Genomic DNA, 14514 nt, shown 5'->3' with positions numbered 1-14514 from the left:
CTTAAGAAAAGAACCATCTTGTAAAATTACGACTTCAAGAAAATGTTGCTTAAGTTCTATGAATCTTATTTAATCCCAAACCTTGATGTTTGTACAGTTAAATCTCTCAATAGTTGCAGCATTTACTAGTCTTTTATCAAATATTCGTCAATATGCAGATGATACTATATTTTACGTTGATAAAATATTTACATGATATTTCAAAATAACTTGTAATTATTGGATTTTGTGATATGAAACGCGTACAAATTTACTACTATGACAAACAAATCAACATTATATGGTTAAAAAATGGCATTTCTTATCTTAACGACACCTGAAGACTTTTTTGACCACTGTTAAGAAGATAACTAATTTGTAGGGTTAGTACATAAAGCATGACTTTTGTGACTTACTGGTCATATACTTGATAAAGAACACTATCACCTTCTGAACATGGAGCTCTTATGTTTCTAATGCAATCAATCTTCTCTACTGGTCTCACTGTCAGTTCCACCTGCTTTACACGCCATCTTCTGTCCATATGCTCTTTGTATTAAAACATCCAAACCAACATCATATTTCCAGATGTACAGGAGATTCCGTTATTGAAACAAATGCAGGCAGCAGACAGTGATGACACTGACATGGAGGCAGAGAGCCCAGGAGGTATTTCAGAGACTTTACACTGTAAACCTTATGTTACCTTCCCCAAGTTTATTCGTCACTCCTTCCTCGTCCCTCAGCCCTCACGGCCCATCTGGTTGGAAACTCACTGGTCTTTTTGTCCCACAGCGTCTATCTATATCTGGTCTCCTTCCTCTGCATGGTTACTGTTTTTCCAGGTCCTCTCCAATGAATGGCAGCTCTACAGATTAGTTCTGCCTTCACTGGAAGACAAAGTTTCCAAAAATCTACAAATATATATTGAAATTTGTTGGCTGAAGTACTTCTCTGCTTCCAATCCTAGTCTTTGGTTCTTTGACTTCAAATGGAAATAATTGTGTTAGCTTGTCTTACCTTGTGCTGAACACAAATATGAGTTTATCTTCTTTAAATATATAAAAAGGTTGTTAAAAATTTGAAAGAATACATGTTATACTATCATTATCTTGAGGTTGTACACGAATCAAAGAACTACTTTGGCTACAAATGCTTAGAATTTAAATGTTAAAATTGTTAAACGTAAATGTGTAATGTACTAATCCTACTAGGTTGTTCCCTCTATCCTGACTGCTGCCTTTCCTCTGTCTCTTCATTACTTTTATTTTGGTCTAGAAAGATCAGATAACAAATAAAGACATTATATAAAGCAGATTTCACAACCCTGAGATCTCCACTTGTGTGTTCAGTGCTCATTTTGACCCTGTTTTTGTTGTATGTTTGTATGTTTGTTTCAGCTCCTTTTGGAGTGTGGTTTATTAGCCCAAGTTTTACTAAAAGGGTTAGACAGATATGTCTTTTTTTATTACAATAAACCTATGTTTCTCTCTTTCATAACTTTGTTAACCAGCCGAAAATCCTGCCCCGACTTAAGCTTTTATTAAATCCAAAGCTCTTTAATCAGTCATACTTTCAATTGGGTTTGTATCCATCGTATTAGAGGTTTTCCTACATTTAAAAGAACATAAATTTGAGGGGAATTATTGGCAAGAAATAATCCAAGCAGGAAGCTCCGGTTACAAAAATCCACTACTCTTCAAAGCTGATATCCGTCTAACCCTATGCACTACTAGCACTGCTGCCTCCATAGGGGTATAATGTCATCACATGGCCTACTTAAAGCCTCCACTGATTCCCAGCTGTTGCCCTGTAAATGAACCTGGGATTCATTCACCTCTTTTTGTATTTCCCACTAGATCCGCATTAAAGCTACTCTTTCTCCCCCCCCCCCCCCAGTTGGTTTAAAGGCAACCAGCCAGCTGACGACATCACCCTGTTTGTCCTCCTTTCGTCCACCCTTTCATCTCCTTCTCCTCCAACCTCCCCATCCCCCAATTATAAGCTTAACTTATGTCTCATCCACCTATTTCTTCCCAGCAGTAGAGTCTGGACCCGCTGTGCCGGCGGCACCTCTGCTGCAGCTGGAGAAGTGCTGCACCAGGAACAACAGCGCCACATTGGCCTGGAGGGTAACTGCACCCCCTAGCAGCCCCATTGAGGGCTACATCTTGGAGCTGGACGACGGCAACGGAGGGCAGTACAGGGTCGGTGGCACACAAAAACACACACTGAGTCAGAATAAGTACTGTGTGTAAAACAGTACAAGGCCTTTTGCTAATAATCCAGAATATAATGTCTCCTCTGGGGCTAGTATTCCTTTTATATTTTTTTATTAATAATCCATACACTGCTCGTCTCTAACTGAAGCCAGATGGTAGTGTGTGTGGGTAATATGTGTACAGTTAATTATTTGTGTCTTCAGTAAACATGCATTTTAAGTGCGTGTGTTCAGCTCTCATCCCTCTGTCTCCACTAATACTTGAGTCTGTGTGTGCGTCTTTAAGTGTGTAAGGAGCAAACATACAAGTGTTTGCACTTAATCTGCATTTGTAATGATGCGACGATAATGTGTGTGTGTGTGTGTGCCCCAAGGAGGTATATGTGGGGAAGGAGACAGTGTGTACGGTGGATGGCCTCCATTTTAACAGCTCCTACAATGCCAGGGTGAAAGCCTACAATGCCGTTGGAGTGGGGCCGTACAGCAAGACTGTGGTGCTGAAGACCTCAGATGGTACGTAGTATGAGTTTGTGTGTGTGTGTTCGTATGTGTGCTTTGCCTCCAGCTGGCTGTATTGACACTGAGTGGCTTTAATAAGACACTGCCTGTCAGATTTAGAATAATTTCCTTTGATCTAATTGTTTTATTTTTACCTTGGATTTGTTTTTGTTTATTATGGCAATAAAAAGTGGAGTCATGACATACTTTGAAGTATACCATGTAAAATACATTAGAGAGGCTTTTTAGAAGACAAGTGAGGAGGCTTTTTAGGGTAAAGACAGAAGAAGGATGAAAAGAGAGGGGAATTGTAGAAAAGACAGGCAGTCAAATTATAGAAAAGAAGAAAGGAGGGAAATGGAAGGAAGAGGACAATTGTTAAGGACAAGGAAAATGTAAAAGGAAATGAGGGAGACATTGAGGAGAAAGAGAAAGAAAAGAGATTACATAAAAAAACTGAGTCAATGAAGAAAGGGAAATAGAGGAAAGAATAGCAAACAAAGAAAAAGAAATAGACTGAAAGTAGAAGAGAGCAAGGGCAAGAAAAGTAAGGGAGGGAAGAGAAAGGAAAGAAGATGAGCGGAGAAGCAAGGAAGGGAAATTAAGGGGACAGGAAAGAAGGGGAAAGGAGTGGACAAGGAATAAAAGAAAGGAAGTGGAAAGTATAAAGAATACAAAAAGAATATTTAAAAAGCAACAGAACAGATAAACAAAGTAGAGGAAAATTGGGAATAGGAAAGGAGAACCCTAGAAAAGAATGGGGTCAGAGAAAGGGAAGAAAAATGGAGGAAGAGACAATGACTACATCTGCAGCTATAGGAAGAAGAAGAGTTTCCCCACAGACACGCTCACACACTCTGACACAGCTGCAGTGACAATGGGCATTAGTCTGTTTTCTGGCTGATAACCGTTCATCCCTAAGTGCCCTCTCTTTCTTTTTGTGTCATTTTTCATTCTGCCTACTCCCTTTCTTTCTTTCTTTCTTTCTTTCTCTGTCTTACCCTCCATCGCCTTTCCCTTCTCGCTCTCTTTCCTCAAGCATTGCGGCTTCATTCAGTCACATGGGGAGGGAAATTATGGGATGTTTCTCCTGTTGGCATGACATGTAAAACACACTGCAAGACAAACCCTGATTTGATGCACAATTTGTAGATTTTATGGTGTAATTCTCTGTATGTAAATATTGATGTGTCACCACTTACTCAATGATGCAGCATGAGGTGGTAGCTCAAAGATAAAGTGTGTCTGTCCTCAGGCTTGGATACTAAATGTGTCCCAGATGTTTGTGTGTGTGTGTATACTTGTATATCTATCTTTGTGGGGACCAATGTGAGTTTAAGACCTACGGGTTGAGGACATTTTTGGAAAGAGGGGACATTTTGGCTTTGATGGGATGTTTGAGAGTTTAGACTTTGTTTTAAGGTTCAGGTCAGGGTTAGGGGAAGGTTCAGGGAATGCATGTCCTTACAAGTACATAAGTGTGTGTGCACTTACCCTGTAGCTAGACACACTTACATAGACTTTGCCTGCCTGCCAGACATATTCATAATAAAATTGCTACACATGGTTTACATTACATAACTCTGTCTGGAAGGAACCAGCTGTTAATACAGGCAATATTCAACAACAGATTCTTTTTTGTCTCCACCAACTCGACTAGTTCCACAACTTAACTGAAACTGCACTTTTGTTGCTAAGCAACCCAAACATTCTCCTGCACTCTGTGTCTACAGGTTACCACAGATCAGCTGTTTTTATCATGTACATTTATCTGTTTGTTTTAATTTATCATCAACCAGTGAAATGAGAGTCTGCTGTGTGACTCAGAGGTACCAGCTTGACTAATGTAGACACACACGTCCTGCTGTGATGTTAATTGACAGTATTCAGAACACCTGGCTGAGGTGAAATGATACACAAGCTGTGTCCCGATCCACGGGCTGCAGCCTTCGAAGGAGGTGGTCCACGGAGGATGCTCCATTCATAGCCTGTGTAGACCGTTAAAGCCGAACGACAATGAGACGGTCTGGTTCACCCTTGGGTCACCAAACAGCACTCCTGTCGCCTAGCAACAAATAATTTGTTTCAAGGGCCCTTTCGTTTTCTTAAACGTGTAAAACTGGCTATTCGACTGAGTTGAAACCAAAAACTTTTACATTTCAAAGTGTATTCCTCGGTCGCGTAAAAGTCCGCTATTTCATTTGAATTGGCGCACAATGCATCCAGGCCTTCAAAGGCTGCAGCCCCTGGATTGAGACACAGCTTATATCACCACTCATGGAAGGCCTCTTATCCAATCAGATTGCTTGGTCTGAACTAACTGTTGTATAATTAACTGTTCAACTGTATATCTCAGTGATGGAATGTATCTAAGTATATTCACAAATGTATTGTATTGTGAACATTTGTTGCACCTTTCTAGAAAATTTCTGCTTTATGCAACTAAATTTTCTTGTCCACTGCATCTATTAGACAAATATGGCATTTTTGTTTTTTACCTCCAATACATGTCTGACATTACTTATTAGTTTATTTTAAGGTTTGTACATTTTTATACCATGTAAATCAACTGCAATGTCTTTGAATGTAAATGTTTGTTTCTAGCTAAACCAGTATCGAGACATTATTACCGTACATATTATACCGTACAGTTTATTTAGCATTTTGTTTTTTTCATTTTTAACATATGAAAGAGACTTGTAAAATATACTTTCGTACGTCACAGCATCTCATGCTCTTATTATCGAAACTTCTCCACACACATTTTCCTGTGTTGTGCTGATATATTTTGACGTCTATTCATAAAGCATAAGCATGTGAGTAGAAGCATGCTCACATAAGATATTACAGGGTGGAATTTCCCTCACTATACATGCCATCTTCTCTTCCTAAAGGCAAATAGAAAATATGGAAGCTGTTATGGCCTTTTGATTAAAAAACAGATTGAATTGTAACAGAGAGTTAATCCTGTTATAAAAAGAAAGTTTGGTTTATCACTGTGGCAGCTAAATGTGCCCCCAGGTGAGGATAAAAACTGATTTGTGAGAACCACTAATGTGATGCAAAGTTAATAAAATAAAGTAATAATGTAAAATTGTGATAAAGTTTTACATTTGTTAACTTTTTACACTTTTATACATCAACAGGTCACTAAATACTTCTGAATGTTGGCAAGACTTTCTTATTCCTAACATCTCAATAACTCTATTCATTCCTACAGTGGCCTGGTTCACCTTTGACCCCAGCACAGCTCACCGGGACATAGTTCTGACCAATGAAAACCACACAGTCTCCTGTAACAGCTACGATGACCGCGTGGTGCTTGGGACTGCTGCTTTTTCAAAGGTAAACACACATTCATCAGAATCTGTTTTCTATTCAATTGATTATTTTGAGACATGTTACAAGTAATTGATTTATTTCACTTAAATCTCCAGGGCACCCACTACTGGGAGGTCTGCATCGATCGCTACGACAACCACCCGGACCCCGCGTTTGGCGTGGCGAGGATCAACACCATGAAAGACATGATGCTGGGGAAAGACGACAAGGCGTGGGCCATGTACGTGGACAACAACCGCTCCTGGTTCATGCACAACAACTCCCACACCAACAGGTTGGTGGACAGTTCACTGTTTTAGGAAGCTACAAACATCTGTTATTAAATGACAACGTTAAATAACTCAAAGACAGCTATTTTTTGGTTATTGAACACTGACAGGATTTTGTAACAAAGAAAATGAAACAGACACTAAAATATTAACTTCTGAATAATTTCCTTTACATCATTTACGTTTTTAAGTATTGCATTATCTGTATGGAAGAGGCTAAATTTGATCAAACTAACCTCAATTTTGTGCTTCTTGAATTGAATTTCTTTTGAAAAACAGCAGAAACACTTATTGGATTTTTCAGAGTAACTTTTAAATTGTTAGGTTGTACAATTTTTTATTTAAATCCATTCATTTAGTGGTAATAAAGCCCATCTTTTCAAATCGGCTTTAATTTCCTTTGTGATGAAAGAATAATTTATTGTGTAAATATTGGAAGTCTTTTGGTATTTTGACCCTTAAGTACTTAATGATGTTATTTTCCCATTTGAAATTACATGATTTCTGAGTAATTATTTGCGGTGAGGAATTACAAGATGGTTTGTGTTTTATGTAAGTTTAATTTATACCGTGAATAGTAACTAAATTATTTAAGACAAGACATCAATTTGATGATGGTGATGGTCAGCAAGACATCGTCTGCATATAAACATATCTTGTATTCCAGTTCTTTGATTAACAGATCATAATCCCTGTAAATCCAATCATTTAAAACAGGGGTTCCCATCCTTTTTGACTACACGGACCTGACAGTAGCAATAATATTTTTGACGGACCGGGGTTAAGTCAATATCTTGAGGCAAGTTCTAGGTATTCTTCCCGATCCTCTGGAATCAGCTCTGCTCATTGACATGCATGCACATAAAACACGGCACAGAAATACAGACAGATCGTGTCTGTGTTTATTCAGTGAGGAGACTGCATCTAAGTTTTTAATACGGGACGAGCCGTCGAGAGGGACGGGGCGGGTGAGAGACAGATGATTCATAGTTTGATCCAAGCAGTTTATCTGAATTTATAATGTGATCCAGCAGTGAGCAGTTTATAATCATGCATTGCAGTGATCTGTGTGTTTCTCAGGCTCTGCCACTGACTTCACAGCGTTGTAATCGGTCCCGTATTTCCATGAAAACCCTTTAAAAGCATAAAATACATCTTCACACGTGTGATTGAGATGAGCCGGAGGTGATCCACTTGTAGTTTATCAGAGTTATGATGCCGCGCGGGGAGGAGACAGCCGTTAGGAGAGGAGCAGATATGACGCAGACCTGTGTGTGTTTTGATGCTCATACCTGAATCAATAACGTCTCGATCCGTCCGTATTCCTGCGCACAGTTAAAGTATAAACTTCGTCTCCACTGGCTGTCATATGCCCATATGCTTCATATAGTTCATATACTTCACTGATAAACACAGAGCTTTAGAGGGGCATCAGGCTTCATGATCAAAGTTTCATGGGATGTGAAGCCAGGGTTGAGTGGTCTGCGCTTTTTCCAGCTGAATTGGGCGACTTTAGAAGTGTCTTTAGAGGCGCGAGGCCCTGTGCGGTTGCACACTTCACACAGGCCATGCGACGGTTCTGACTCTGCGTATGTTTGGAAAGTCACAGAAATCTATTGGGTTTTGCGGCCTGGTAGTAAACAACCTACGGCTCGGTACCGGTCCGTGGACCGGGGGTTGGGAACCCCTGATTTGAAATGTATAAACATTTATAAATGCAGACTTTCTTTGCAGAGATTCTCCTCTATCTATAAAATTTTTTTGTTTTTAACTGCAGAGGATGTGAAGGATGAAACAAACTATCCTTACTCCTAACTAACTAAGACTGAAATAATTAATCGAGTTTACAGTTTGAAGTTTTTGCGCTAGCTTTGGGTTCTGCACAACCTGGCAACTCATTAGTTGGAATGGCTTCACTGATAAACAAAGCAGCAATAAATGATTTAAAAATCAATAAATTAGCCACTTAGTTAAAACTTTTAAAACATGTCAAATAAAAAAATGAGTGCTCATCTTTGAACTTGTTTACTCAGAGCGCCTGTGTGTCAATAAGAACAGCAGGAGACAGACTTCCTAGGGTGGCTCTCCCTGCTCGCACTCAACCTTGTGTGTTCAGCGTTAAATCGCTCCCTCACACACGCACACACGCTGAATGATACATACGCAGTATGACAGAGGGACCTCCGGGGTTCACACAATACCGACTAACAAACACATCAGGGAGCAGCAGAAGAAGACATCAAAACATCTCTCTCCGTGTCAAAGCCGAACTATCAAACCCTCATTAAACATTTATTCTAGAAGAAAATCTCTTTTATTCACAGGAATAATCAGACTTTACAAAGAAATATGCAAAACCTTTGAATTTATGTATCTTCCTCCACCTCAAGTTCACCCAGCCTGCAGATTATTCACTGCTCCGCTTTCATGTTGTTCATTATCTCTTGTCTGTTTCATGTTATTTGCAACATATTGATTCATTCATCTTTCTCTCAGAGTGCTGACCCTCGATCAGAAACCATGTGTTTGTGAATAAGGTTAGAAAGTGGCTGTTTAAAATTACATGTACAAAGACTAAAGCCGCTTTCACACTGGTCAAAAAAAACACTAACACCAGGCTTTTTGGCTTAGTGGGAAGGGCTACAATCGGCATTCAGACCCGGGTAATTATCGCCTCGGCTCCGATCGGCATTGATGGGAACACATAACCCGTGTTGACACGTTAATCTCCGCCCCCTTTCCAGCACGATGCTGTGCTCCGTCTGTAACTTCTGCGACTCCTTGTCATCTCAGCTACAAATTCCGGCCGTCTCTGTCCGAGTGCTCGAACATCGTTCCAAATTTGTCAGCGCCAAGTTTGTTACACAGACTGAATGAGTAATAGAAACAATAAAGACCTAACCACCGGAACATCTTCACTGTTTACTAACCCTGTCTCCGGTGCGTTTGTGCTTTAACTTTCAAGCTCACAATGGCACTTGTGTGGAGTTTTGGTTGAACTTCTTTTTCACGAGTTCAAGGCGAAGAATCAAAGACAGGTGGGAAGAGACAGGGTTTGTTATATGTTGGCTTACATTTTCAGATTTCAGTTTTCATGTTTCCCGTCTCCACACATGGTCTATTTTTTTGTTATGGAGGGATGGATTTCCATGGATTAACTCCTGATAAGGTCACTTATTTATAGCTCGTGTGGCTGCAGAGACAAAGCTCTCGCTAAAATGATTTTGAAAAAGGAAGAGGGGTTAGGTACTGGTGGAGGTAAGATATATTTATTTTAAAGACCAGCTCCAGTCATGTTTTAAGACATATAAAATGCTCTGCTTGAAATTATAAATTGAGTCTGATATGTTTAATTACCTACCTACCTGAAAGTTAGCTGGCTTTAAATGTAGTAATCAGTAGTAGTAACGTAAGTAGTCAGTAGTGAGTTTTACGATGACGGTTACAGCTGGCTCGAGCATTGCCGAAGTGGTTGCCATAGGTTACACATAATGATATGCATAGCATCACCCCATCCATTAACGGGATTGGCTCCTTAGGTTTGTGACGTCTCAAACCTGCCAATCTGAAAACGTGTTGTTCAGCCTGTCCTTGGTACACTGCAGTTTAAAAGCAGACAGGCCCAGCCGTGGAGATGACTGCTGATGTTGTCCCTGATATGTCCTGTAGCACATGAAGAACACCACATGGAAATGTTTACAAGGTCTTGATTTTCCAGTTTGATTAATTGTGATGTTGATGTGTGTGTGTGTGCAGGGCGGAGGGAGGCATCACTAAGGGCTCGACTGTGGGCATCCTGCTGGATCTAAGCAAACACACTCTGACCTTCTACATCAACAAGCAGCAGCACGGACCCACCGCCTTCGAGAGCCTGGACGGGGTCTTTGTCCCCGCCGTCAGCCTCAACAGAAACGTACAGGTCAGTGTGCTGCAAGCGTGTGTGGGTGGATTATGGTAGATGTCTTCAGTGAGCCTGTATGTGCTTTTTATCTGTGTCTTTTTGTTGATACCACAGCTGCAGAGAACATGTAGTGTCAAAGAGAACAACTGATGCAAAAAGCAGTGTTATAATCTCTTTTTCCACTCAAATTAAATTATTTATATACATCAGATGAAAAAAATTGAGAAATAACGATTAAAGAGGAGCAAAAAAGGGTAGGTGTTTTATGTACAGACCAATGACTGTTTATAAAGATGGACGACGGGTCTCCATCTGCTCTCATTGTTCAAAATTGAAGCCAAAATACCCCCCGTGATAGGCGCTGCCATCTTGCGATGGTGACGTAATTTGGAACCAGAGCTGCGCCGTAGAGATCAGTGGGTGGCGCCGCCATAGCCACTTCCGCTAACCACAACACACACTTAACTTACCGAAAAAAACAGCAAAGATCCCGCACATCAGCGTGTTGAACAGCAGAACAGCTTCTTGTGTTGGTCTGAGGTTAACGTTCACAGGTATGGAAACTTCAACGACTGTAGCGCTTGTTTCAGTTATGTCTCCTCTCGCTGTTCATCCTCTACTCTGCTAATCCGGAACAGGAGCCGTATTTGTCAACAGAGCTGTCAATCAAATCAAACTAATTAAAACTAAACATGTCAGAAAAATGAACACTTGGACATAAATCAGCATGATAAGAACTAACTATAATGACAGAAACCATGTTTGAGAAAAATGTATTTGACGTGTATTTTGATTTTATAGTTTGACTCATGTCCCATCTGTTAACATGGAGGAGGCGGGCTTTATGACCTATACTGCAGCCAGTCAGCAGGGGGCGATACAGAGGGTGTGGCTTCACTTTTAGGGAGCTGTCATGTCGTCCATCTTTTTTATACAGTCTGTGGTTACATCAAAGAAAAGAGTTTAAAATATTTATCACAGTTTAAAGTATATTTACATTGTTGTTTATTTCATCTGTTAACTGTGGCTGTCAGATAAATATAGTGCAGTAAAAAGTTGTTAATTACCTCCCAGAGAGTTGACGCCTTCATCGAGCTCGGATTAATCCAGCTAACATATTCATGTGTGTGATGTCAAAAGGGGTCAACTCAAGAGGTCAAAGTTCGAATTAAACCACAGCTTGGCTCTTATGTAGCCTGTCTTTAGTTGGTGACAGTCTGTCCTCAGTCATCAGCGCTGATCTCACTGAGTGTTTGCTCCGTTTGTTTGTGCAGGTCACCTTACTGTCGGGCCTGGAGGTGCCAAAGAATATCAAGCAGTAGAAGGTCCGTCCTCCCTCTGAGCGTGCTCGGGATACGAACCAACGATGTCATTTGCAAGTTGGCTCCCACACGGACCCTTCTCCTGTCACGTCAGCCGGCTCCCGTCACTCTCAAGGTGCCCTTTGTGTTGGGTAAACTTCAGCGTGAAGCCCTGGAGTTAAAAGAATACATTTGAGTTCATATTTGCTATAAATACAACGATTGAAGCTTGATGACACTACAGAGAGTTACTGCGGATAGCCACACTTTTTTTTATATCGCAGAGTTGCTCCGCGAGCTCCAGAATGCGAACACTTGTGTTATCATTCCAGCTCGTACCATCCAGTTATTTTAGAAAGGAAAATAGAGCCTGAAATGTCTCCTCGAGGCCTGAAACATATCGACCGTCTCACTCTGACAGAATCAATGAAGATTCCCACACTGTGCAGTGAATAATGCTGTGCTAGAAAACATTTTTTAATCGATACAATCTAATACATTCTCGTAGAAAACAAGACACTTTTAAAAAGTTGGAGGCGACAAAAGGAGGCAGAAACGATTCATTGTTGCCCCGTTTCTCTCTCAGGTGTGTTTACGGCTCACAAAGTAGATGAAGAGTGTTTTGTAGGAGTTGTAGAGGCACCGCGGGATGTTTCACTCATGAAATATTGAACAGCTAATCTTCCTCTGCACACTTCTATCACAGTTGTGCTTCAACATCGCTGCCTTCTCCGTTTTTTCCTCCCTCTCCCTCTCATACAAAGCGGCATAAACATTGTTTGGCGCTGTTGTCTAAGAGGTTTACACAGTTAGCTCGAGCTGGGGAGGATTGGGCTCAATTCCATTTCAATTTTCAGCAATGTGACGGAAGTGCAGAGCACGGGAGTGAGTGGACAGCCTGCAGGAGAAGTGCATTATTTAGAAATGTAGAGCTGTAATTGGATGCATTATTTCCTAGTCAGAAGTCTCTAAATTAGAATTGGTTGTAATACTGAAGTGGCTTATCATTGTTTAATTAAGAAGGGAGGAAATGAGGGACACTTGAGTGTCTTGTATACTGGCCGTCCATTAAATAAAAGGCTGCAGCTCGCTGTTGGTCAGTGTAGCGTGGTATAAAGACTGCAAACATATAATACACACATTAAGTAAAAGAGTAATTCCTGTAGGAACCTTTATTGGTGCTTTTTGGTGGATATTGTTCCTTCCCAACAAGCCAAGCTTGCTGTTTGCCCACACTTCTCTCTCTTAAGATAATGTTTTTGGGTTTGCCTTTAATACATAGCCGAAGAGAAACAGGAAATGTGGGGAGTAGAGAGTCGGGGTTGACATGCACCAAATGATCGGCAGACCGGGAGTCGAGCCTGCGATCAGGCTGCTCTACCAACTGAGCTAAACCAGCGCCCCCTGTTTCCCACACTTTATGCTAAGCTAAGCTGCCAGCTAACAGAGTGAGAACGCCAGAGATCTAGTCATGCTACTTTTGGCTGGAAAGAACATTAGCATATTTTACAGAATGCTAAACTGCTTATGCTAAAACCTTTAACAACAAACTGTTACATTTACATACCAAAATAGAAACGAGGTTCCTCTTTTGAAGAATGTAAACAACTGTAAACAGTAAACAAAGTGTTTGTAAAAGTTGCATTAAAGTGAATAGTCAGTAAAACATGCCTAGCGCTTTCAGTCATATATAGAAACAGCAAATAGGTGGATCTTTGAGCCTAATCATGACTTTTGAAGTCTGTTCAGTCCCTCCAGCCTGCATATTGACATATTTGCTATTGTTTATTGTTTATTAAGGATCCCCATTAGCAGCACACCAATGTGAGTGCTAATCTTCCTGGGGTCTGAACATGCATATACATACAACACCTTTGAAATGATTAGATGAGACATAAGTCAAATGAAATGATTACATTAGAAAGCAACAGAAAAACACATGAAAATAACTATTCAGGAGTACTGTCGAGTCATTCAGTCGTTTTTCTTACGTGTTTTTTAAAAGTGAACTATTAGCAGTATGCTATTCACAAAATGTCATGTTTTTAGTTTTTAGCATTCTGCAGGCATTAGTAGAGACTTTAAGCAGTGACGGCTGAGGGACGCCGCCTGTGTAACGTTCAAACGGGTTGCCGTAGTAGTAGAACTCTAATATTTCTAGGCAACGATTCGTAACTTTGTAACTCTGACACCGGCTACTTCTGCTTCTTGCGTAACGCGCTACAATGTCGGTCAAATTAGCGGGTACCTAACAGTATACTAATAATCTATACTAGAGTGTAATGACCGTCAAATACGATAAAAAAAACATATAATTACCTGCTTACACTCTGACGTTGCACTGCCTGCGGCAAACCAGTTTTTCTCCCGTAGTAGGCAGCTGGGCTACAACGACAGGAAGTGGTGCACAACGCTGTAGCCGTCCCTTTAACCGTCGCTGCATAAAGTCCCTAATTTGAGATTCACCAATTAACAGCCCCATCTGAAATCCCCTTAAGTAGCTGTCGCATTGTTGATAGCCTCTTATTACACACTGACTGACTAACTTTATTTTGTCCTCGCTCTAGCTGAAGATATGACGTTTGGACTGATTGAACAATTTAACCCCAAACTTTTTACGGCTGCATCGCTCCATCAAATGGAAATATTCTGCATGTCTTTCACGTCCTGTTATCCTCAACACTCTGAACCTGACCTGAACTAGAATTCAAATTAACTTCTGTGGGTGTAAAAATGTTTTGCAGCACAGCATAATGAATAAACCACCTGCATGTCAGAGAGGTTGGAGGTTAGAATATGCCGGCAGCATTTTATTAAAGTGTGGGGTCCTTGTGTTAATTTGGCTGCCAAAACTACAAACTGTGTGCAAACAGTTTTCTTGTTGAATAAATCAAAGTGAGGGAACAAGGTCGACTCACCGCCTGCAGGAGCATTTCCTTTTTTGATGTTTGCCTCTCCCAGGCGCCGCCTCGTGTAGAAACGTTTCCACCTTGAGGGATAAAC

At 40.7% G+C, this 14514-nt stretch overlaps 1 protein-coding gene across 3 annotated transcripts in view; it reads left to right on the top strand.

Moving 5' to 3' along the window:
- LOC138611442 (E3 ubiquitin-protein ligase TRIM9) overlaps window positions 1-11870 on the top strand; it is a 63265-nt gene extending 51395 nt beyond the window's left edge. The window contains exons 7-12 of one of the 3 annotated variants that reach the window (XM_069684572.1): window positions 2026-2186; window positions 2575-2713; window positions 5919-6043; window positions 6136-6260; window positions 10066-10228; window positions 11485-11870. In XM_069684572.1, the coding sequence (XP_069540673.1) occupies window positions 2026-2186; window positions 2575-2713; window positions 5919-6043; window positions 6136-6260; window positions 10066-10228; window positions 11485-11532 (761 nt within the window). In that variant the 3' untranslated portion in view covers window positions 11533-11870. Of the gene's footprint in view, window positions 1-2025; window positions 2187-2574; window positions 2714-5873; window positions 6044-6135; window positions 6315-10065; window positions 10229-11484 lie in introns of all 3 variants that reach the window. The other 2 variants (XM_069684563.1, XM_069684554.1) reach the window with 2 other exon arrangements.
- The last annotated feature ends 2644 nt before the right edge of the window (window positions 11871-14514 follow it).

Source organism: Semicossyphus pulcher, unplaced genomic scaffold (assembly GCF_022749685.1).
Source record: "Semicossyphus pulcher isolate SPU_LCO1_2020_fin unplaced genomic scaffold, fSemPul1.0.p SCAF_11, whole genome shotgun sequence".
In the NCBI taxonomy this organism is placed as follows: Eukaryota; Metazoa; Chordata; class Actinopteri; order Labriformes; family Labridae; genus Semicossyphus; species Semicossyphus pulcher.
Note: the sequence above shows the minus strand (reverse complement) of the source record. Positions and strands in the feature narration are given on the sequence as shown.